This window comes from Ranitomeya variabilis, chromosome 3 (genome assembly GCF_051348905.1).
Source record: "Ranitomeya variabilis isolate aRanVar5 chromosome 3, aRanVar5.hap1, whole genome shotgun sequence".
Lineage (NCBI taxonomy): Eukaryota > Metazoa > Chordata > Amphibia > Anura > Dendrobatidae > Ranitomeya > Ranitomeya variabilis.
The window spans coordinates 11,310,358-11,334,775 of NC_135234.1; the positions used below are offsets into that span (position 1 = coordinate 11,310,358).

The window sequence follows — 24,418 nt, forward strand, 5'->3', positions numbered from 1 at the left end:
CCCTCCTGTATGCAGTGCCTCCTCCTGTGTGCAGTGCCCCCTCCTGTGTGCAGTGCCTCCTCCTGTGTGCAGTGCAACCTCCTGTATGCAGTGCCTCCTCTTGTGTGCAGTGCCCCCTCCTGTGTTCAGTGCCCTTCCCCCGGGTCTAGTAATCACATCTTTCCCATCTGATGGTGACTGCAGGTTCTCGTGTCACACACTGGTCATTCCCAGTCACCTTATGCGTCTCCTCCAGATCCCGGATCACCGGCGTCCAGGGAACCATTCAGACATCCGGCTCCGATCAGATTAATTGATGAGAAGCTTCATCCAGCTCTCCATCCGCAGCCTCCAAATCCCATTAATCTGTTCCATTCACTGGCAGACGGCGGCCATGTGCTGTGTGCCCCCATAATAATGCTCTGATTATAGCAAAAGGAAAGATATATAGCTTGGTACCCTGTTAGCCAGTAGATAGAAAAATATGTAGAATTGAGAGTCCTCAGTGGTTGATACCTTTTAATGGCTAACTGAAAAGATGGTAACAAATTGCAGCTCTCAAGACTACACAGGTCTCTTCTTCAGGCAAAGACTAATACAAAATCTGAAGAATCACAAATTTATGCACAACACAGCACAGAACTGTCATTATGGGAGAGTGATAAACAGTTGTGTCCATAAATTTTGGAATAGTTCCTAGATAATGAGTGTGAATGTTTTATTGTCCTCTGATTGGGGTCTGGTTCTATGTTATGATGACCCCAGAAGGTCTGAAGTGCAAATTCCTTAATTGATGTAAAAAGACATAAATCCATGCGACACATTCATTCCTGCACTGAGAGTGTCAAAGGTCGTCATCAGCTTATATTCCCAGACTCTTCTGACTCTCTGAGATTTGAAGTTATCTTTTAATACAAGTAATTTCATGTCCATAATGCTATGATCAGGCATACAGAAATGTATTGCCACAGGTAGATCCACCATCATAGATACTAACAGGAGACAAGCATCCAACGTCAGTGCCCAGGAGAGAAAGGCCATACAGTCTCTGAAAACCAACAAAGAAATCATCATTAAACCTGCTGACAAGGGAGGTGCAATAGTCATGATGAACACATCAGACTATATGAAGGAAGCAAACAGACAACTTATGGACACACGCTACTACAAAAAATTGGAGTCTTATCCTACACAGGACTACTACAAGGAACTAAACAAGTTAGTATCTTGTCTGCCTGACGAATCTATAAGAGCTGATGACCTGATACCAGAAAGTCCAAGAACAGGGGCATTCTACATGCTTCCCAAAATCCACAAATCTGGAAATCCAGGAAGACCAATTATCTCATGTGTGGGCACCTTACTGAGCAGGTATCTGGATGGGTAGAGGGTATTCTTACACCCCTGGTAAAGGACACACCCAGCTTCATTCAGGACACAACTGACCTACTGAATAAACTATCAGCAATAGGTCCTCTACCAGAAGGAACCATCCTGGCCACCATGGATGTGGAATCTTTGTACTCTAATATCCCACACCAGGATGGATTAAATGCCTGCAAACTCTTCCTGGAAAACACAGGGACTGATGCAAGTTCTGTGGTGAAACTTATAAAATTCATCCTCACCCACAATTACTTTGAATTTGACAAGAAGATCTATCTACAGGAGACTGGCACAGCAATGGGAAGTAAAATGGCCCCCAGTATGCAAATCTTTTCATGGTCAACCTTGAATGTGACTTTTTTGTCCTCATGTCCCATCAGGCCTATCGCCGTTACATTGATGATATTTTAATCATCTGGACGGAGTCTGAGCCACAGCTAAAGATGTTCCATGAACTGTTTAATCAATTTCTTCAAACCATCAACTTGACACTCAACTACTCCTGCACTGAAATTGACTTTTTGGACACCATCATTAAGCTGCAGAACAATAAAATAGAGACATCCCTGTATCAGAAGCCAATCGACGGTCCAACATACCTTAAATGGGACAGTTTCCATCCAAAACACATAAAAACTCTATAGTCTACAGCTAAGCCATCAGATACAATCGTATATGTTCCAACCCAATGGACAGGGATGAACACCTTGGTCGCCTCAGAAAGACCTTTTTGAATCAGGGCGACCATCCAAGAACAATTGAAAATCAGATCACAAGAGCCACCAGAATATCAAGGAATCACCTGCTACATTACAAAGCTAAAGAAGAAAATAACCGGGTGCCTCTAGTAGTTACCTACAATCCAAATCTGGAGGCGCTAAGGGGAGCTGCACGGAAATTACAACCTTTACTACATAAAGATGCCGCTTACAATCCATTTTTCCAGACCCCCCACTACTGTGTTTTAGGCAGCCCCCAAATCTAAGAAGCATCATTGTCAGAAGCTCCCTGTCCTCTCCAACAGCTGCAGGAACCTTTCCTTGCAACCAGAAAAAATGTAAAACCTTCCATTTATAATGACCACGGACAAGATAAAGATCACAACTCACATCAGGACTACAAGATCCCAGGTACTTTCAGCTGCGTCACTTCTAATGTGGTGTACCTAATTATTTGTACTAAATGTCCAACTGGGGGTCTGTATGTGGGGGAGACAGGACAAAAACTGAGAACAAGGATGAACTCTCATCGCCACACAATAAGAGAAAAAAGAATGGATCTACCTGTGGCAATACATTTCTGTATGTCTGATCATAACATTATGGACATGAAATTACTGGTATTAAAATTTAGCTTCAAATCTCAGAGAGACAGAAGAGTCTGGGAATATAAACTGATGACGACTGGTGACAGTCTCAGTGCAGGAATGAATGTGTCGCATGGATTTATGTATTTTTACATCAATTAAGGAATTTGCTCCTCAGACCTTTGGGGTCATCATAACAGAACCAGACCCCAATCAGAGGACAATAAAACATTCACACTCCTTATCTATGAACTGTTCCAATATTTATGGACACAACTGTTTATCACTCACATAATGGTAATTCTGCTTCACGTCACCTGTCTTATCTATGGCATTTTTCTGGGCTGTTTTGTGTATAGATATGTGATTCTTCAGAATTTGTTTTAGTCTTTGCCTGATAAAGAGACCTGAGTAGTCTTGAAAGCTGCATTTTGTTACCATATTTTCAGTTAGCCATTAAAAGGTATCAACCACTGAGGACTCTCAATTCTACATATTTTTCTGATTATAGCAAAAATTCGTCCCCAACTCGTCCACTTGTCTTGTTCTCACAGCAGAGGGTTTGTTGCAGTGTATCCTCTGAACAGTCTGATACATTGTAAGAAATGTGTCCATATACGTCAGTAACTGGGGATGACCACAATGTGACACAAGACCTGTGGGCACGTTTCACCTGCTGTGACCAGACGACACCCGTCACTGGAACCGCCAGCAAGTGAAATGTGCTCCACTGCCAAGAAGGAGACGCACCAGAAGACCCTGTCCTGGGTAATTAAGGGTTAAGATGAGCAGACTTCTACGTGCTTGTGCCCCTATGACAACCCTTCTGCTTCTGTTCTGCCGTCATAGGGCACCAGACTTCATAGCAGCCGATCAGGATCTATACTTATATATTTAATACAACAAATTTGCTTTCTTTGGGTGCCCAGAGCTTGTTTTATAATGCTGAGCTGCTGCAGGACAGGAAGTGTTATCATGGGGACACAGGTACAGGAGCTTTTCACAAAGATGGCGTCTGAACTCGCCGTATTTTCTGACATTTTAAAATGCTAAAGCGACAAGATCTTCCCTGCATTCTCCTTCCTTAGTTATGTGCATGGTATACAGCATCTGTAAGAAACAGTGGTGGGGTGTTAAGGTTAAAGGGGAGTAACGGAGGATGGAGCTAGGGAAGGATGGATGGTTAATAGGATGGTGTAGTCAGTAGTCACTGAATGTGGTCATCTGGTGTGTTAGGGGTTAAAGGTTAGTTGTAGCATCATGGTTGTAGCATAGTAGCTGTAGGATTGGAGTTGTTGGGCAGTAGTTGAAGGTTTGCTATAGGACGGTAGATTGTATTGTGGTCATGGTAGAGCTGTACTTATGGTAGGAAAGCAAAATAGTCATAGGGCTGTAGTTGTAGCACAGTAGTTGTAGGATAATGTTTGAAAGATGGTACTTAAAGAAGGGATGAAGTACGAGAGTATTTATTGGACCATAGTCGCAGGACAGGAGTTCTATGTCTGTAGTTGTAGTGTAGTAGTGTTATTGCAGTGGTTGTAGTTCGATCATAATCAGAGAAGATGTCTGGAAACCACATATATAGTACCAAAATTGTAGGGTTGGGGCCCATTTGTGGATGGGTAGGATTTTTGGTTGGGAAGATTTGTGGATTGAAAGGATTTGTGTTTGGTAGATTTGTGGCTTGAAAGGATTTGTGTTAGGAGGATTTGTGGATGGGGAAGATTTGTAGATGGGTAGGAGTTTTGGTTGGGAAGATGTGTGGCTTAAAAAGATTTGTGTTAGGTGGATTTGTGGATGGGGAGGATTTGTGGGGATGGGGAGGATTTGTGGTTGGGGTATTTGTGGTTTTGAAGGATTTGTGGTTGTAGCATTTGAGGTTGGGAAAGATTTGTGGATGGCGAGTATTTGGTTCAAAGGGATTTGTGGTTGGTAGCATTTGTGGTCGGTGAGAGGATTTGTGGTTGGAAAGGATTGTGGATGGATAGGATTTCTGGTTGGGAGGATTTGTGGATGAGGAGGATTTGGAGTTTAGGAGAGGATTTGTGGTCAGTCAGAATTCGGATATGATTTCTCGTTGGGTAAGTTTTATGCATGGGGAGGATTTGTGGTTGGAAGGCTCTGTGGTTGGAAGGCTCTGTGGTTGGGAGGATTTGTGGTTTGGGATGATTTGTGGTTTGGGAGGATTTATGGTTTGGGAGGATTTGTGGTTTGGGAGGATTTGTGGTTTGTGAGGATCTGTGGTTGGGAGGATCTGTGGTTGGGAGGATTTGTGTTTGGGAAGGATTTGTGGTCAGGTCAGGAAGGATTTATGGTTGTGGAGAGGATTTGTGGTTGGAAGGATTTATGGTTTGGGAGGATCTGTGGTTAGGGTGATCTGTGGGTGGGAGTTAGTTTTTGCGTTTGAGAGGGATTTGTGGTAGTGAAAGATTAGTGGTCAGAAAGGATTTGTGACTGGTGATGATTTATGGTCAGGGAGGATTTGTGGTTTTTCAGATTTCTGGCTGGAGAGAGAATTTGTGCTCAGTGAGGAGTTGTGGTTCGGTCAGATTTGTGGTTAGGGAGGATTTATGATTGGATTGGATTTGTGGTCTTGGAGAGGATTTGTGGTTGGGGAGGATTTATGGCAGGTCGGATTTGTGGTTGGGGAAGATTTGTGATTGGTAGGATTTTTGAAAGGTGAGGATTTGTGGATTTGTGGTATAGGAGATGATTTGTGGTTGGGGAGATGATTTATGGTTGGTTGGGAGGATTTGTGGATGGGTATTATTTGTGGTTGGGAGGATTTGTGGTCGCAGAGGATTTATGGTCAGTTAGGATTTATGGTTGGATAGGATTCTGGTTGGGTAGGGTTTATGCATGTGGAGGATTTGTGAATGGTAGAATTTGAGATTTGGGAGAATCTGTGGTTGGGGAGAGGATTTGTGGTTGTGGAAGATTTGTGGTTGTGGAGGATTTGTGGGTGGGAGGATTTCTGTTTGAGAAGGATTTGTAGTTTGGGCTGGGTAGAGGATTTGTGGTCCCAACCTTAATTCCTCCTTGATCATAAATCCTCTCTGACCACAAATCAGTAGGAAGGGAAGGATTTGTGGTTGTGGAGAGGATTTGTGGTTGGTAGGATTTGTAGTGAAGGATGATTTATGGTCGGGTAGGATTTGCGGTTGGGCAGGGTCTATGCATGGAGAGGTTTTTTGGTTGCATTGGATTTGTGATTTGGGAGGATTTGTGGTTCAAGAGAGAATTTATGGTTGGCCGGAGAAGATTTATGGTTGGAAAGGATTTGTGGATGGGTAAGTTTTGTGGTTGGTAGGATTTGTGGTCAAGGAGGATTTAAGGTCTTGGAAGATTTATGGTCAGGTGGGATTTGTGGTTGGGTAGAGTTTAAGCATGAAGAGGATTTGTGGTCGGGAGGATCTATGGGTGGGAGGATCTGTGTTTGGGAAGAATTTGTGCTTGTGAAGGATTTGTGGTTGGGGAGAGGATTTGTGGTCGGGGAGGATTTGTGGTTGGTCGGATTTGAGTTTGAAGAGGATTTGTGGTCTGGTTGGATTTGTGGTCGGGTCGGATTTGTGGTTGGGGAGAGGATTTGCGATTGGTTGGATTTGTGTTTGGTCAGATATGTGGTTGGGGAAGACTTGTGGTTAGGGAGGATTTGTGATTGAGCAATATTTATGTTCAGGAGGATTTGTAGATGGGTAGTATTTGTGAATGAGGAGAATTTGTGGATGGGGAGGATTTGTGGTTGGTCGCGGAAGATTTGTGGTTGGGGAGGATTTGTGGTTAGGGAAGTTTTGTGGTTGGGGAGTATTTATGTTCAGGAGGATATGTAGTTGGATTTGTGGTCAGTAGGATTTGTGGATGGGGAGTATTTGTGGTTGTGGAGGATTTGTGTTTGGGGAGGGTTTGTGGCTAGTAGGATTTGTGGCTGAGTAGACAATTTATGGTTGGTCGGAGGGGATTTATGGTTGGAAAGGATTTATGAATGGGTAGGATTTGTGGATGAGGATTTGTGATTGTGGAGAGAGAGGATTTGTGGTTGGTAGGATTTGTGGTGAAGGAGGATTTATGGTCGGGTAGGATTTGTGGTTGGGCAGGGTCTATGCTAGAAAAGGTTTTGCGTTGGATTTGTGGTTTGGGAGGATTTGTGGTTCAGGAGAGAATTTATGGTTGGTCTGAGAGGATTTATGGTTGGAAAGGATTTTTGGTTGGTAGGATTTGTGGAGTTTATGTGGATGAGGAGGGTTTTTTGCGGAGAAGATTTGAAGTTGTTAGGATTTGTGGTGGAGGAGAATTTATGGTCTGGTAGGATTTGTGGTTGGACAGGGTTTGTGATTGGGAGGATCTGTGGGTGGGAGGATCTGTGTTTGGGAAGAACTTGTGTTTGTGAAAGATTTGTGGTCAGGGAGGATTTGTGGTTGGTTAGATTTGTGGTGGAGAAGAATTTATGGTCGGGCAGGGTTTATGCATGGAGAGGATTTTTGGTTGCGGAGGATATGTGGTTGGAGGATTTGTGATTTGGGAGGATTTGTGGTTCAGGGGAGAATTTATGGTTGGGGAGAAGATTTATGGTTGGTAGGATTTGTGGTTGAGGATTTAAGGTCATTGAAGATTTATGGTCAGGTAGGATTTGTGGTTGGGTCGGGTTTGTGGTTGGGAGGATTTGTGGTTGGGAGGATCTGTGGGTGGAAGGATCTGTGTTTGGGACGAATTTGTGTTTGTAGGATTTGTGTTTGGGGAGAGTATTTGTAGTTGGGAGAATTTGCGTTTGGGAGGATTTGTGGTTAGTAAGATTTTTGGTTGGGGAGAGAATTTATGGTTGGTCAGAGAGGATTTATGATTGAAAAAACTTTGTGGATGTGGAGGATTTCTGGTTGTTGAGTGTATGTGGATGAGGAGGATTTCTGATTGTGGAGAGGATTTGTGGTTGGTAGGATTTGTGGTGAAGGAGGATTTATGGTCGGGTAGGATTTGCGGTTGGGCAGGGTCTATGCATGGAGAGGTTTTTTGGTTGCTTTGGATTTGTGGTTGGAGGATTTGTGGTTTGGGAGGATTTGTGGTTCAGGAGGATTTGTGGTTCAGGAGAGAATTTATGGTTGGTCTGGGAGGTTTTATGGTTGGAAAGGATTTGTGAATGGGTAGGATTTGTGGTTGCTAGGATTTGTGGTCAAGGAGGATTTAAGGTCACTAAAGATTTATGGTCAGGTAGGATTTGTGGCTGGGTAGGGTTTGTTTTTGGGAGGGTCTGTGGATGGGAGGATCTGTGTTTGTGAAGGATTTGTGGTTGTGGAGAGGATTTGTGGTCAGGGAGGATTTGTGGTCTGATGATTAATGGTTGGGGAGGATTTGTGGTTGGGCAGGGTTTATGCATGGAGAGCATTTTGGATTGCAGTGGATTTGTAGTTGGGGAGAGGATTTGTGGTCTGGGAGGATTTATGGTCAGGGAGGATTTGTGGTTGGTCAGATTTGTGGTGGAGGAGGATTTATGGTCGGGTAGGATTTGTGGTTGGGCAGGGTTTACGCATGGAAAGGATTTTTGATTGCAGTGGATTTGTAGTTGGGGAGAGGATTAGTGGTCTGGGAGGATTTATGGTCAGGGAGGATTTGTGGTTGGTCGTATTTGTGGTGGAGGAGGATTTATGGTCGGTTAGGATTTTAGGTTACGCAGGGTTTATGCATGGAGAGGATTTTTCGTTGCGAAGGATTTGTGGTTTGGGAGGATATGTGGGGGAGAGGATTTGTCATTCAGATGATATATGGTCAGGGAGGATTTATGGTCAGGTAGGATTTGTGGTTGGGTAGGGTTTATGCTTGGGGAGGATTTGTGGTTCGGAGGCTTTGTGTTTGGGGAGGATTTGTGGATGTTGAGAGAATTTGTGGTTGGGGAGGATTTGTCGTTGGAGGATTTGTGATTGGGAGGATCTGTGGTTTGGGAGGATTTGTGTTGGGGAAGGATTTGTGGTTGGAGAGGATTTGTGGTCTGGAAGGATTTATGGTCAGGGAGAATTTATGGTTGGTCGGCTTTGTTGTGGAGGAGGATTTATGGTCGGGTAGGATCTGTGGTTTGGGAGGATTTGTGATTTGGAAGGATTTGTGGTTGGGAAGGATTTGTGGTCTGGGAGGATTTATGGTCTGGGAGGATTTGTGATTGGTCGGATTTGTGGTTGAGTAGAGGATTCGTGGTCAGGAAGTACTGTGGTTAATCGATTTGTGGATGAGGATTTTTGGTTGCGGATAGGGTTTATGGTTGGTTATGATTTGTGGTTGGGTAGGGTTTATGCATGAAGAGTATTAGTGGTTAGGATAATTTGTGGTTGGGGAGGATTTGTGGTCGGGTTGGATTTGTGGTTGGGGAAAATGTGTCGGGTTAGATTTGTGGTTGGGAAGATATGTTTGGGGAGAGGATTTGTGGTCAGGTTGGATTTGTGGTTTTGGAGGAATTGTGGTTGGGTCAGATTTGTGGATGAGGAAGATTTGTGGTTGCAGAGAGGATTTGTGGTTGGTAGGATATGTGGATTAGGAGGATTTGTGGTTGGGTAGGGTTTATGCATGGAGATTTGTGGTTGGGGAGGATTTATGGTTGGGGAGAATCTGTGGATTTAGTGGAGGGATAGGCTTCTACTGTGAATGAGAGGTCTCTATACTGGTTGGATGATGCTGGAGCTGTGGGTTTTGCAGCTGCAGAACTTGTGGTTGGTTGAATTTGTCGTTGGGGAGAGGATTTGTGGTCATCGGGGATTTGTGGTTAATCAATTTGTGGATGGGTATTATTTGTGGATGAGGAGGATTGTCGGTTGCGTAGAGGATTTATGGTCGGGTGGGATTTATGCATGAAGAGTATTAGTGATTGGGAGAATTTGTGTTGGGGAGGATCTGTGGTCGGGTTGGATTTGTGGTTGGAGAGAATCTGGTCAGGTTGGATTTGTGGTTGGGAGGATTTGTGGTTGGGAGGATGTGGTTGGGGGGAGGATTTGTGATTGGGTTGGATTTGTGGTTGGGAGGGAATTGTGGTTGGGTTAGATTTGTGGTTGGGTTAGATTTGTGGATGAGGATTTGTGGTTAGTAGGATATGTGGATTAGGAGGATTTGTGGTTGCGTAGGGTTTATACATGAAGAGGATTTGTGGTCTGCCAGGATTTGTGGTTAGAGAGAATCTGTGGGTTTAGTGGGGGGGATAGGCGTCTGCTGTGATTGGGAGGTCTCGGTAGTGGTTGGGTGATGCTGGAGCTGTGGGTTTTGCGGCTGCAGTAGTGAGGATGATCTGGTGATCGGAGGTGGATTTTTCCCATGGGATCGCTCTGTGTAAGGGGTGAATGGAGTAGATGTAGGTGAGAGGATGGGAGTTCCTGGACTGTGGGAGAGTCGCTGGTGTTGTGTGGGGGATAGGATATATAATCGGTGCTCTGTTTTTGTCTATCTCCCGGCTGCTTCTCTTGCACCGCGCGGCTCTTGTAGCAGTAGGTTACATATCCCGACGGGCAATGCTCCAGCAGTTGCACGGAGTCAGTACTTACTCCAATGACGAATACCACTATTCTACAAACTCGTGGGCCGAGAAAGGTAAGACCCATGTGTAGCACTGTGCGTCCTGTGGGAGTAGTAGTCCTGTCTGTCCTCCATGTGTAGCATCTTACGTGTCCTGCCTGTGCCGGGCTGATCCCACTGTAGGGTTCACTGAGCGCCTGGTACAATGCCGCCATGTTCTGCCCGCCGGCTCCTGTAGTGTGTAGTCCCGTAAGTCCTGAGCCCTTCCCTGTACAACTCCTGAGATATTAAGAGCTGAGATATTGGAGGCTGATGGCCTGAACCCTAACAGCCCCCATATCTCAGGTTCCTGGTGTTGCGTGGACACCAGTATTCGGAGAGATCTGCCAGTTCTGTCCCGTGGGTTTCTCTGTCGTGACATTGTGTGTCCACGTTACCCACTAATCTCTTGTTCTACCTCCTATAGAAAGTCGAGAAAGCTCGTTCAGCCGCTCGCGCAGCTCCAGCGTGTCCAGCATCGATAAAGAAGCCAAAGAGGCCGTCACCGCGTTGTACTTCATGGAGACCTTCGCCCGGAAGAACGACCAGGCTCCGTCTCCGTGCCTGTGGGTGGGCACCAGCCTGGGCATGGTGCTGATCATATCTCTGAACATACCCGTCTCCGAGGAGCAGCGGCAGAGCGAGCCCGTGCAGGTGTCCCCCAGCGGTAAGATCATCATTCCAGGACCGCTGCCATCAGTCAGTGAATAGAAACCCATCCTGGCTAGTCCTGCTCCCACAAGTGCCGGTTTGTTACAATGTATCGGTGCAGGTAGAGACTCTGATTGTGGCCTGATGCTTTGTAACAAGCCCATCTGCAGTGGGAGCAGGACTAGGGGATACGGAGCTGTGAGGCCTCCCTTGTGGGGGGATTAGTGCGGCAGGGGCCGAGTGTTACCTGTGTCCTCTGTGTGCAGGCACGGTGCTCACCATGAAGGGCGCGGTGCTGACGTTCTCCTGCCTGGATTGTATGGGCTCATTGATTCACCCGTCGTACGAAGTCTGGAGGGACCTGAACAGCGGCGAAGACAACGAGAAGACGAGGAAACGGAAGCTGGTCGCCTTCTCCCCCTCCTCCTCGCAGGACATCGGAGATCACCAGTTCGCCGTCGTCTGCTCGGAGAAGCAAGCGAAAGTTTTCTCCCTGCCGTCCCAGACGTGTCTGTACGTGCACAACATCACCGAGACGTCCTTCCTGCTGCGGGCAGATGTGGTCACCATGTGCAACACTGTGCTGCTGGCATGCTTCTGCGCCAACGGACACATCATGACCATAAGGTAAGAGCAGACTCACCTGTAACCAGATCTGGCCAGCTGCTGCAGAACCTATTTGTGAAAGGGCCATTATGGCCGCTACAGCAGCTATGGATCAGGCGTTGATGATTTTATCCTGATTTTGTGGTTGCAGCCTCCCCAGCCTCCGTCCGCTGCTCGACATCAACTACCTGCCGCTGACAGACATGAGAATAGCCCGGACGTTCTGCTTCACCAACCACGGCCAGGCCTTGTACCTGTGCTCTCCCAGCGAGATCCAGAGGATCACATACAGTCAGGAGATGTGTGAGAGCCTGCAGGTGAGGCCCTGCTCAAATCTGTCCGCGCATCCACCTGTAATGGGTGCGAGGCCGTCACCATCAGAAGCGACACATGGGTCTGATGTAATTTATAGTACTATTGTGTGACACACAGGAAGCTCAGGGGTATGCTATATTCTGGGGGAAGGGTTATGCTCCATAAGAGGGGCTATACTCGGGAAATGGGTTATGCTCCATAGGAGGGGCTATACTCTGGGGGGATGGGCTATGCTCCATAGGAGGGGCTATACTCAGGGGGATTAGCTATGCTCTGTAGGAGGGGCTATACTCCGGGGAGGATGGGCTATGCTCCATAGGAGGGGCTATACTCCAGTGGATGGGCCATGCTGCATAGGAGGGGCTATATATACTTCGGGGGATTAGCTATGCTCTATAGGAGGGGCTATACTCCGGGAGATTAGCTATGCTCCATAGGAGGGGCTATAATCTGAGGAATGGGCTATGCTCGGGGTGGGCCTAAACCATCAGGGGTGGGCTATTATGTAGTGCAATGTAGTCCTGATCTTCATGGTGGTATCAGCTGAGCTTTCGCACTCTTCTCGCCTCTCGCAGGAGACCCTCGGAGACCTCTTCTCAATGGTGGAGACCCCTGAGGCCCAGAACAGAGGCTTCCTGAAAGGACTGTTCGGTGGAAGTGGCCAAACACTGGACAGAGAGGAGCTTTGTACGTAGCATTGCCACTATAGTCAGTGCCAACCTAGGTGCCATATAAAATACCAACAACCATGGATGACCATAAAATACCAGGCAAGATTATACTGATAAAAAATATGCCTTTATTAATACAAATAGCAGTAGAGATACTAAATTAAGAACGTGCACACAACATAGGACATATTAACATAGATTTTGGAAAAATAACACGAAAATCAATAAAGAAGATGGACCAGAAAATATTCTATGTGTATAGATATATAGAGCAAAGTGACAATATGGACCCTTGTAAAGCGCCTCCCACAAAAACAATAAATTGATAAATATTATAATCACATAATAAAAATATACAAAATTAAAAATATTAGCAAAAAGGAGAAAATCACTACAATTGTGAGTAATCAAAGTGCAATAGTGTCACACAAGGAAAAAGGGGATGATCTCCATATAGGAGCAAAGTGCATAAATGGGAGGTCTATACCTTCACCGGGCCTTCACCTCCCCCTCCTTTCCTTTCTCTCCTTATTTATTTTTATTATATCTCTTTATTATTTTATTCTTTATTATTTCATTACACATACTTATCTTTATTTTTCATATTATCCTAATGGGTGTTGGTACTTAATAAAATATTCTCTCATGTTTTCTATAGATATGTGTATTCATATATATTTTATCTTTATTATTATTATGTAATTATATACTTTGTTCCAAGACCACATACTAATGATATGTAATGTGATCACTTCGTTATATGAGTTACATTGTTACCATGCCATTCAGGCTTTACATGGCCCATAGTGTCCCTGGTGGTGCGCATGGTGGTCTCCTTCTGTGGGAGGCGCTTTACAAGGGTCCATATTGTCACTTTGCTCTATATATCTATACACATAGAATTTTTTCTGGTCCATCGTTATTGATTTTAATCATGTTATTTTTCCAAAATCTATGTTAATATGTCCTATGTTGTGTGCACGTTCTTAATTTAGTATCTCTACTGCTATTTGTATTAATAAAGGCATATTTTTTATCAGTATAATCTTGCCTGGTATTTTATGGTCATCCATGGTTGTTGGTATTTTATTCTCTATGAGTAGTTTTTTACTCTTTTGCTAGAACATTGGGGTTTTTTAAATATATATTTAATTACTACTTTGATATCTTTTATTGTATAGCCTGTGCCAGCTATAGTCAGTGCCAGCCATAATTAGTGCCAGCTTAGGTGCCAGCTAGTCAGTGCCAGCCAAGGTGCCAACTGTAGTCAGTGCCAGCCTAGGTGCCAGCTATAGTCCGTGCCAGCCAAGGTGCCAACTGTAGTCAGTGTCAGCCAAGGTGCCAGCTATAGTCAGTGCCAGCCTAGGTGCCAGCTATAGTCAGTACCAGCCAAGGTGCCAGCTATAGTCAGTGCCAGCCTAGGTGCCAACTATAGTCAGTGCCAGCCTAGGTGCCAACTATAGTCAGTGCCAGCCTAGGTGCCAGCTATAGTCAGTGCCAGCTATAGTCAGTGCCAGCCTAGGTGCCAGCTATAGTCAGTGCCAGCCTAGGTGCCAGCTATAGTCAGTGCCAGCCTAGGTGCCAGCTATAGTCCATGCCAGCCAAGGTGCCAACTGTAGTCAGTGTCAGCCAAGGTGCCAGCTATAGTCAGTGCCAGCCAAGGTGCCAACTGTAGTCAGTGCCAGCCTAGGTGCCAGCTATAGTCCGTGCCAGCCAAGGTGCCAACTGTAGTCAGTGTCAGCCAAGGTGCCAGCTATAGTCAGTGCCAGCCTAGGTGCCAGCTATAGTCAGTACCAGCCAAGGTGCCAGCTATAGTCAGTGCCAGCCTAGGTGCCAACTATAGTCAGTGCCAGCCTAGGTGCCAACTATAGTCAGTGCCAGCCTAGGTGCCAGCTATAGTCAGTGCCAGCTATAGTCAGTGCCAGCCTAGGTGCCAGCTATAGTCAGTGCCAGCCTAGGTGCCAGCTATAGTCAGTGCCAGCCTAGGTGCCAGCTATAGTCCATGCCAGCCAAGGTGCCAACTGTAGTCAGTGTCAGCCAAGGTGCCAGCTATAGTCAGTGCCAGCCTAGGTGCCAGCTATAGTCAGTACCAGCCAAGGTGCCAGCTATAGTCAGTGCCAGCCTAGGTGCCAACTATAGTCAGTGCCAGCCTAGGTGCCAACTATAGTCAGTGCCAGCCTAGGTGCCAGCTATAGTCAGTGCCAGCTATAGTCAGTGCCAGCCTAGGTGCCAGCTATAGTCAGTGCCAGCCTAGGTGCCAGCTATAGTCAGTGCCAGCCTAGGTGCCAGCTATAGTCAGTGCCAGCCTAGGTGCCAGCTATAGTCAGTGCCAGCCAAGGTGCCAGCTATAGTCAGTGCCAGCCTAGGTGCCAACTATAGTCAGTGCCAGCTATAGTCAGTGCCAACCTAGGTGCCATCTAGTTAGTGCCAGCCAAGGTGCCAGCTATAGTCAGTGCCAGCCTAGGTGCCAGCTATAGTCAGTGCCAACCTAGGTGCCAGCTGTAGTCAGTGCCAGCTATAGTCAGTGCCAGCCAAGGTGCCAGCTATAGTCAGTGCCAGCCAAGGTGCCAGCTATAGTCAGTGCCAGCTGTAGTCAGTGCCAGCTATAGTCAGTGCCAGCCAAGGTGCCAGCTAGTCAGTGCCAGCCAAGGTGCCAGCTATAGTCAGTGCCAGCCTAGGTGCCAGCTATAGTCAGTGCCAGCCTAGGTGCCAGCTATAGTCAGTGCCAGCTATAGTCAGTGCCAGCCTAGGTGCCAGCTAGTCAGTGCCAGCCAAGGTGCCAGCTATAGTCAGTGCCAGCCTAGGTGCCAGCTATAGTCAGTGCCAGCCTAGGTGCCAGCTAGTCAGTGCCAGCTATAGTCAGTGCCAGCCTAGGTGCCAGCTATAGTCAGTGCCAGCCTAGGTGCCAGCTATAGTCGGTGCCAGCTATAGTCAGTGCCAGCCTAGTGCAGCTCTGGATGTGACCGGAGGATGAGACAGTCACAATCCTTCTGTGCGGAGTGCAGTGAATTGTTGGAGTAAACACTCTTGGTGCCGTCCAGACCCAAGTCACTGTCCGTATTGTGGTAGACAAGTGGTGCATGAACCGCACGCACTGAGACTACTCCTCCATCGTTCGCACTGACAAGGTTTTTTGTCTCAGTTGGTCAAGCGACAGCCGGCATCGGCTCCCGCTATCTGGCAGAGCACATTCCGGGGCAGCGAAGTGTGGAGGGCGTGAAAGGAGCGGCGACCGGCGTGGTAGGAGATCTGAACAGAGTCCGCCAAGCTCTGGATGAGCGAGGGCAGCGTCTGGGCGAGCTGGAGGACAAGACGGAGCGCATGCTGTCAAGTGCCGAAGTTTTCTCCAAACACGCACATGAGGTAAGAGACCACCCGTCCGCACTGCCGTCAGCCATCGCGCCTGGTTATGGGCGCAGCGACATTGCCTGAGATCCCCGTCGTCTCATCAGAGGCTCCTGCTCTTCCCCCATGCTTTATGCTGCAGCTCTGCTCCATTAGGACACCGCTATGGTCACTCATTTTGTCGTACATTATCGTTCGGAGCCTAATGTCTGATGAAACGAGAGGTGGATTATACAGACTGAGGTCACTGCTCTAACTAAACAGATGTAGCCAAAGACTGCTCCATATGGTGCGGAAAGGAGCCTTAATAAGGAGCCATCCAGATAAGAACATGGCTGCTGCCTTCCGGAAACATTGCCGCTAGAAATGGGCAAATCGCTACTCGGGCCGGTCCAGCAGCCCCATCTGTAGCCCACTGGTTGCCAGACAGGAGCCTGCGAACCTCCTCCTCCTACCTGCCGGCAGCTCTGGGCCTCATCCAATTTGTGGGCTGGCGTGATGACATCATTGTGACACATGCATGACATCATGCCGGGCTTACCAATCAGAAGAGGTGCCAGCAGGTAGGAGGCAAATTACAGTGCTCCCATCTGGGGGCCACAGAATACTCATGTGGACATCCCTTTATAAAGGACCTTTGACCAAATTTTGCATGTTGGACACAGAAAGTAATAGTGGCTACAGAGCAGAATAAAACATCTTTTTTTCTTCCACGTCTCCGTTGTGGAGCTAATAACAATCATGTTATTTGACACCTAATGAGTTAATGATTGTTGAGTCCAAGTGGGTGTTATCAGATAGTTTTCACTGGGGGCGTGTCCTTCTCTATGATGGTGACCAATCATAAACATGCAGCAGTCCGCCATAGCTTAGGGTTTGTTTGAGATGTAAGCTGCGAGTTTAGCGGTGTTATATTACAAACCCTTCTATCAACTCTCCTCCTCTCACAGCACTGTCAGCTCTGTTGTACAACCTCACCTTACATCTCACACAAAAACTAAAGGGGATTCTGCTTCCTTATGATTGGTCAGCATCATACATGGAGCAAAAGTACACGCCCCTAGTGAAAGCTAGCTGTAAAGTTAACTCATTACATGCCAAATGCTTTACTAACATCTCTGCTACAATGAAACAAAATAAAACGTTTTATTCCGCCCTGCGGCCATTGTTATATCGTGGGCCCGTTTGATATGAAACATTTGGTGAGAGATCTTCAGATCCGGTTTCATACATGGCTGTAATTTAGATGTCTTACTACCAGTACACCTGTGCGAGGGGCCGACCAGCTCTGCTACATGGTACAGGGAGCGTCTCTGCCCCCGAGATACCAGACGTGATGGTTTTGTGGTTCTGTTCTGTCTTCACAGCTGATGCTGAAATGCAGGGATAAGAAGTGGTACCAGTTTTAGAGCCGGTGCTGTCAGCCGATCCGGGACAGTGCACCGGCCCTTTAATCGATGGCTAAACTCCAGCATTCTCTAACAACAGTGTGCAGCCCCCTCTAGTGGTGGTGGGACCACTGGACAGACACACAGGACTGCACCCCCTCCCTGGGGACCACCACAAAGACTTCTCTTCCTAGATTCTCCAGAGGGCATGACAACTTTTGTTTTTAAAGTGTTTTCTGATAAAAAAAAATCTGTGTCCTGTAAAATCCTCGGCTGTAAATCCCTGCACTCGCGGCCACGACTCTGCGCAGAACACGTCCAGTCCGAATATGCATGACCAGAAGAGACGCATGCCGTGGGTCCTACAGGGTTATATCACAGAGCAGAGGAAGGACGGTGGCCGGGTCGTAGCGGGCGAGTCTTTCTGTGTGCGCCTCCTTCTCGCTGTTTTATTTTCTAGCTTCGTCTTCGCTGCACTTAGAATCGCCATGTTCCCTGGACGAGGACGACACGAGCGGAGATCAGCGGTGGCGGCAGCGCACAGAGCTGTACAGATGTATAAAGAGAGAAATTATCTCCGGGACGCTGGGCTGCACCGGCCGCACCCCACAACTTGTACATGAATGGGGGGGCGGTGTCGGAGCGGCTGCAGCGGTCGTGTCCCTCGCCCCGGGGCTGGCACTAGAGTAGTTATACAACTGAGAAGCAAAATGTTCTGTGTTTGAAATAAAGTGTAATTTGACATCCAAACCCACCGAGCCGCCCTGTGCCTCATTTATGCCTCCCACCGCCGCCCTCACAGGAGGAAGTCTCAGCACAAATTATGCCATGACTGCGTCTGTAGGGGGCGCCGCACCTCAATCATGTCACCACAAGGATCCGGGGTGGCGGGAACCACACCATGACTGCTCTGCACCTTCTGTCATCCAGGAGGCTCATTATCTCTGGATTATCACCCTCAGCGGCCGCCCCTATAAGACAGTGACAGGATGAAGCGTCCGAGGCTGCTAACAGCAAATGACGGGGAGACGAGTGCAGAGCGTCGCGCCCCCCGTACCAGGCCGACTACTCATAGGCCGATGATTAATAACAATACTCTGCTGCTGAGCAGAGCGAGCTCCTTACACTATGGAAAATGCTGTCTAGGACCCCCCCACAAGATCTGGTGTACATAAAGGAGTCCTAGAAGCACAGAGTATTTCAGCAGAGGCGAGTGCCGATGTCCCAGGGGATCTGCACATCCCTCTCCTGAAATGCTCTGTGCTGCTGGGGACCCTATAACACCAGATCAGCCACCCCCCTCATCACCTTATCCCATGCTGTAGTGATGGGCAGAGCCGGAGACCACAGAGTTGTGACATCATCACTGCAGTAGTATATTATTATTCAAGATTACAAGGATAAAAAGAGGAGGGGCAGGGTAGGCTCCGCCTTATTCCACCACCAGCACCCTGCCTCCGCGGGAGGATAGGCTCCACCTTATTCCATCACCGGCTTCCTGGCTCCTCCCACTTGGGCAAAATCATTTTAAAAAATTCATATTATAAACCATGCTACGGTTTCAAGTAATTTCCTGCCAGGATTTGGCTCCGGGCCGAGGTCTCGTCTACAGGTCGCAGTCCTGCAGGTCGCCCCAGCTGGGCCCGAACTTCACTTTCACCTTCAGACTCACTGACAACCGCACCGCGTTTTCCATCTCGTTTTTTATAATCTGCGCCACCTGCGGGAAAACGAAACATCAAAATGTGGGACCGGACACTGCGCCATCTTGTCATGAAGTTCCAGAGCTGGAAGCCGAGAGAATCCTGATAATCCAGGAACGGATGCCATGACTGACGTGGTGGTGCGGAAGTGTGGTGCCCGGGGTTGTAACGACTGATGCGGCGGCGCTCATGTGGGGCCCCGGAATGTAATGACTGACTCGACAGTGCTCATGTGGGGCCCCGGGATGTAACGACTGACCCGACGGCGCTCAAGTGGGGCCCTGGATTGTAACGACTGACCCGACGGCGCTCATGTGGGGCCCCGGGATGTAACGACTGCCGCCAACAGTGCTCATGTGGGGCCCCGGGCTGTAACGACTGATGCGGCGGCGCTCATGTGGGGCCCCGGAATGTAATGACTGACTCGACAGTGCTCATGTGGGGCCCCGGAATGTAACGACTGACGCGACGGCGCTCATGTGGGGCCCCGGGATGTAACGACTGACGCAACAGCGCTCATGTGGGGCCCCGGGCTGTAACGACTGATGCGGCGGCGGTCATGTGGGGCCCCGGAATGTAATGACTGACTCGACAGTGCTCATGTGGGGCCCCGGGATGTAACGACTGACGCGACGGCGCTCATATGGGGCCCCGGGGTCTTGCCTATATTAGTGATTTATATCTTCTGGCTCAGTCAGATTATCTGGAATTTCACAGACGAAGCGGAGCAGCAATATATATATACACAATACGGCGATCCCCCTGGGAGCAGACGTCGGGGGTCGTGTGAAGCTGCAGGAATATTTGGGGCAGCGATACCTGGATGACGTCGTCCTCAGCCGCCTCGTACAACAGCTCATCATGCAGCTGCAGGATAAAGAAGGCGCCGCGTCTTGGAGGTGAAGGGTTCACTTTTCTTACCGAATGTCCTAAATGTAAAAAGACATGAAAAGGTTAAAAGTCTCATCCTCCTGTCTCCATCCCACAATTAGCAACTCAGTGTTATCGGTACATACAGGACCGTGCAAAAGATCCAGGCAGGTGTGAAAAATGCTGCAGAATTAGGAGGATTAATAGATTATTGTTATCAATCCGTCATCAGTATCTGGTGACCGCCCGTCACCTCCATCATCAGTATCTGGTGACCGCCCGTCTCCTCCATCATCAGTATCTGGTGACCGCCCATCACCTCCGTCATCAGTATCTGGTGACCGCCCGTCACCTCCATCATCAGTATCTGGTGACCGCCCGTCTCCTCCATCATCAGTATCTGGTGACTGCCCATCACCTCCATCATCAGTATCTGGTGACCGCCCGTCTCCTCCATCATCGGTATCTGGTGACTGCCCATCACCTCCATCATCAGTATCTGGTGACCGCTCGTCACCTCCATCATCAGTATCTGGTGACCACCCATCACCTCCATCATCAGTATCTGGTGACCGCTCGTCACCTCCATCATCAGTATCTGGTGACCGCCCGTCTCCTCCATCATCAGTATCTGGTGACCACCCCCTCACTTCCATCATCAGTATCTGGTGACCGCCCGTCGCCTCCTTTATTAGCCTGACAACAACCCCAAACCTCCAGCCGATGCCAGTACTAACGAGGGGTCCTGATCTCACATCGTCCCGTCGGTCTGGGATCACATGAAGAGACAGGATTTCCCCACCTGCCTCCAATCTTTGCACAGCACCGTATGTACCGTGGGTTGTCGCCCACCTTCCCTCAGATCATGGTGTATAAATCCCCCCAACCCTCCATGACTCCGGTGTGGGTCAGTCTTCACTGCGGTACTGTGTATGCACCAGGAGGCTCAGGCTGAGACGAGCTACAGCTGATGTTCGGACACCGCACAATGTGGCAGACACTTTCTTATTCCCGCTCTCTGGTCGGTGACAGTGTTGGATCAGGAGCCGCTTGTCTCACCGGTCACATATAATGGGCAGCGACCCGCCAGCGGATCACGTGACCCTGCGGTGCGGCAGCCGCCATCACCAGCGATCTCGCACCAAGGTCACGACTCAGGGTCATTTCTATTAAATGCTCGGTCTCCAGTGTTGAACGCACTCAATCCAGCACCGTAAGACGAACATTTAAGGGGCTGTTCATTCAGACCCGGAGCCCAGACCACGCACCTTTAATCCGGGGCAGCGGCCGGTGCCCATGGGACTTGGGCACGGAGGGGAAGGTCTCCTCCAGGCGGCTCTGGATGTTCACAGTGGCAGTCTTGACGATGTCGGCAGCGGATCCCTGCACGGTCGTGTTCACAGCCTGGCGTTCGGCCTGAAACAGACGCAACACATTGCACCATCATGAGAAAAACGGATAAAACCGCGGCGGACAGTCTGCGTCCATGTCAGAAGGTCGATCGCTGCAGAATAAAAGCCAGCGCTGCCTCCATTGCTGAGGTTTCTGCTTGCTGGCAGTGAATGGGAATCCTTATGTTTGGAGACTGAAGATTCCTTCCCACGGGCCGATAACGGCTCCGAGAGACGCTCGAGATCGATAATTGGCCAATGGAAACACCAATGGCTGGAAAACCAAAAGTGTCAGCGGACTGGATTGTGTCCGTGGCCTATAAATCCGCAGTTGTCGGCAGCACATCTGGTCTTGTGCTTCCGAGGATCAACTAACAATGTACCGGCCGAGCGCTCAGGGACTTGTTATATGGCTGGATGGCGCTGGAATCTGCCCCGTAAATCCCAATCCATGGGCCCCGAGTGCAGAACTGGGACAAAGGTTTCTACAGCTGGTTAGCACTGACACACTGTAGCAAACCTGCACCGTAACGGCAGGAGCACTCACATAAGCCTTTGCGTGGTGATTTGTGTCCTTGATGGCTGGCAGGTACCGGCGCCGGCCCAGGATGGTTTGCACGAACCCTCTGGAGGCACAATTCTTCACCGTCTCCTTCAGAAATCGCTGAATACCTGGAAATATAAAGACCGATGGAACCGCAGCTCGTCACAAAGCCGCAGGTTACTGCCGTAGGGAAGGAGACAAGCAGTGGTCACACCTGTAGATCTGCTCATCTCAAGGGTTTACCAGGGTGAAATCCAGTGAAGGACCCCAGTGAAATTGGAGGCAAAAACTCAGAATAGCGGCCAGTGTGTGAGCAGCCAAAGATCCAGAGGCGCCGCTCATCTCCGCTCTCACCTGTGTACCGGGTCTTGAATGATTCGATGTAGCAGGCGGCGTCCTCCTCCCCGACGCCCATCTGCTCGCTCAGGGATTTCGCTCCCATTCCATAAATGATCCCGTAACAAATCTACAGGACAAAAAGAGAAATCAGCAACGACCATGACTGCGATGTATCCCGGGAAGAGAACGGTGCGAAACGGAGCGCTGCTGCGCGACCTGTAACCTCCTGACACGGTGCTTCTCGGTTACTATTCCCAAAACTTCTGCTTGCTGTCAGATAATGTAAACTTCCGGAAGCTAAACCCCTTCCTGGCCTAGTGCTGCTCACACCGCTGATGGTTTCCTTAATAATGTCAGTATTCAAACCAAACTGGAAAAAGAGCGGCGATTCTCGGGCACTGCCGCAGGGTGGAGACGAGCGTGCATGTCCTCTGCATCTCCATTCATACGACGCGTTTCTATGTCGAGCTGACTCCTTTATCGGGTAGAGTATGTTATACATACGGGGGGGGGGGGGGCCCTAATGAACAGCTACAAACAATCTAGAATTAACATCAATGGTTTATAACACAAATCACAAATGTAAAATCTGCAGCAAAAGACACTTGTCCTATATAAATGTGAATTATGTAGAGTATTTGTGCAACATTTTCACATTCTTAAAAAAAAAAAAAAATAAAAATAAAATTCTGGGTCTGGTTCTTCATTGTGTGCCATCGATCGCGGCAGTGGTCGGAGCAGCGGACGGAGCAGCAGTCGGGGCAACAGCCCTTGATTCCTACCGGTGCGGAGCTGTGACAGGCCACACCCCAACCAGGGGACATACACAATCCATTGCTCGCTGTGTCTTATATTAAGGTAACACCTGCAGCCATTTGCCGTGATTCCAGGCCAGGAAACAGAGTTGTGCTGCTGTTACACTGTAACGAACCCTCAGCTAACCTAAAAGTATTCCTATCAGATCCCTACATAGAATTCTCATAATCCTGAGCAGAGAGTCTCCTCCTTTCTCCAGCGCAGGAGGGCATAGAAATACAGTTTATGGGACCCCGGTTGGGTGGGTCACCTGTTTGGCCTGCTGCCTCAGACTGTCGGTCACAGCGTCCGGCTCCATCATCTTCCACTCAGCTGCGATGCTCCTGAAGACGTCAGAGCCGCTGTTCAGCACTTGGATGAGGCGACGATCCCGGGATAAGTGAGCGAGAATCCGCAGCTCCAGCTGAGAGTAATCTGCTGCCAGGATCATCCCTCCTGCAGGGGGCAGAAGACCCGATGTCAGCCTCTATCAGTGACCGCCAGACCCCCACGTCGTACTCATCCGTGAGGCCGGACAATTATGGGAGCGTCCTGAGCAGATCAGTCAGAATTACCTGCAAACGGGACAAAGGCGTGCCGCATACTGACAAGAAATGGCACCCCCCTCTCCTGCCGGATGTGATCTGCCGCTACCAGCGCCCCGGGGAGGGTCTTCTTACCCCTAAAATCAGCAACGACCAGAAAGCCCCATCACAAACCAATCCCTCACAGCGGAGCCCCCCAGAGGGTTAGAAATAAACAGCACCCACAGCATCCAGCTCTAGTGAACCCCTAATATATGCTCTGACCCAGGTTCTCACCTCTAAGATCTCTGCTTGGTGTCAGTGAATGGAAATATTTACTGTAAATCCGGTTGAGTGGACTTATACAACTGCGGGCTTGTTACAATGGATTAGTAAAGATCTACGCAGATACATTGTACCAACCCTGCAGCTGTGTGAGCAGGACGGGTTGAAGGCGAGTTTTCAGCCTTTATATCAATAGGGACTTTGCAGCTTATGATAGACACCAAGCACCGGGGAGCCCCTATAACTGCGGATGATGAGGGTAGTCACTTACAGCTGCTTGGAGAAGGTGGAGGCGCTCGCTGCCTGAGACGGGGGGCTCTCTCCAACCAGACGCGGCATTTCTATCTCAAAGTCTTTGGGAACATTCTGGATATTGGGCTCCGTAAAGCTGATGCGACCTGGAACAGAAGAAGCAGCGGCAGGATGATGAGATTCTCCACCCCGATGCCCCCAACTTCACTAGTTCCCCCGACTTCACCACCCCGTCCCAACCTTCTTCATCACCACCATCTCTGCTTCCGTAAACTTCACCATCGCTGCCCCACAATGTAACCACTGATGGATTAATCTAGAACGCTGACCCATAATGCCACCATCACTGGCCCCTCCTGGTCTGGCCAGCACCATCACTGCCCCCCCCCCCCCCCCCTGGTTTCGCCAGCACCATCGCTGCCCTCACCCCTAGTCTCACTAGCACCATCGCTGCCCTCACCCCTAGTCTCACTAGCACCATCGCTGCCCTCTCCCCTGGTCTCTCCAGCACCATCGCTGCCCTCTCCTCTGGTCTTGCCAGCACCAT

At 48.8% G+C, this 24,418-nt stretch overlaps 2 protein-coding genes across 12 annotated transcripts in view; one reads left to right on the forward strand and one right to left on the reverse strand.

Moving 5' to 3' along the window:
- STXBP5L (syntaxin binding protein 5L) overlaps positions 1 to 17,922 on the forward strand; it is a 358,674-nt gene extending 340,752 nt beyond the window's left edge. For 6 of the 10 annotated variants that reach the window (XM_077293641.1, XM_077293643.1, XM_077293642.1 and 3 more), the window contains 7 exons: positions 10,124 to 10,228; positions 10,620 to 10,859; positions 11,110 to 11,470; positions 11,601 to 11,766; positions 12,340 to 12,451; positions 15,578 to 15,798; positions 17,148 to 17,922. In XM_077293641.1, the coding sequence (XP_077149756.1) occupies positions 10,124 to 10,228; positions 10,620 to 10,859; positions 11,110 to 11,470; positions 11,601 to 11,766; positions 12,340 to 12,451; positions 15,578 to 15,798; positions 17,148 to 17,189 (1,247 nt within the window). In that variant the 3' untranslated portion in view covers positions 17,190 to 17,922. The remainder of the gene's footprint in view (positions 1 to 10,123; positions 10,229 to 10,619; positions 10,860 to 11,109; positions 11,471 to 11,600; positions 11,767 to 12,339; positions 12,452 to 15,577; positions 15,799 to 17,147) is intronic. The other 4 variants (XM_077293644.1, XM_077293646.1, XM_077293647.1 and 1 more) reach the window with 1 other exon arrangement.
- Positions 17,923 to 18,520: 598 nt separating this feature from the next.
- Positions 18,521 to 24,418, reverse strand: part of POLQ (DNA polymerase theta) — a 45,335-nt gene continuing 39,437 nt past the window's right edge. The window contains exons 24-31 of one of the 2 annotated variants that reach the window (XM_077293638.1): positions 23,891 to 24,017; positions 23,386 to 23,492; positions 23,082 to 23,266; positions 22,031 to 22,142; positions 21,680 to 21,804; positions 21,010 to 21,157; positions 19,691 to 19,800; positions 18,521 to 18,888 (exon numbers count right to left, since the gene is read on the reverse strand). In XM_077293638.1, the coding sequence (XP_077149753.1) occupies positions 18,775 to 18,888; positions 19,691 to 19,800; positions 21,010 to 21,157; positions 21,680 to 21,804; positions 22,031 to 22,142; positions 23,082 to 23,266; positions 23,386 to 23,492; positions 23,891 to 24,017 (1,028 nt within the window). In that variant the 3' untranslated portion in view covers positions 18,521 to 18,774. The remainder of the gene's footprint in view (positions 18,889 to 19,690; positions 19,801 to 21,009; positions 21,158 to 21,679; positions 21,805 to 22,030; positions 22,143 to 23,081; positions 23,267 to 23,385; positions 23,493 to 23,890; positions 24,018 to 24,418) is intronic. The other variant, XM_077293639.1, reaches the window with a different exon arrangement.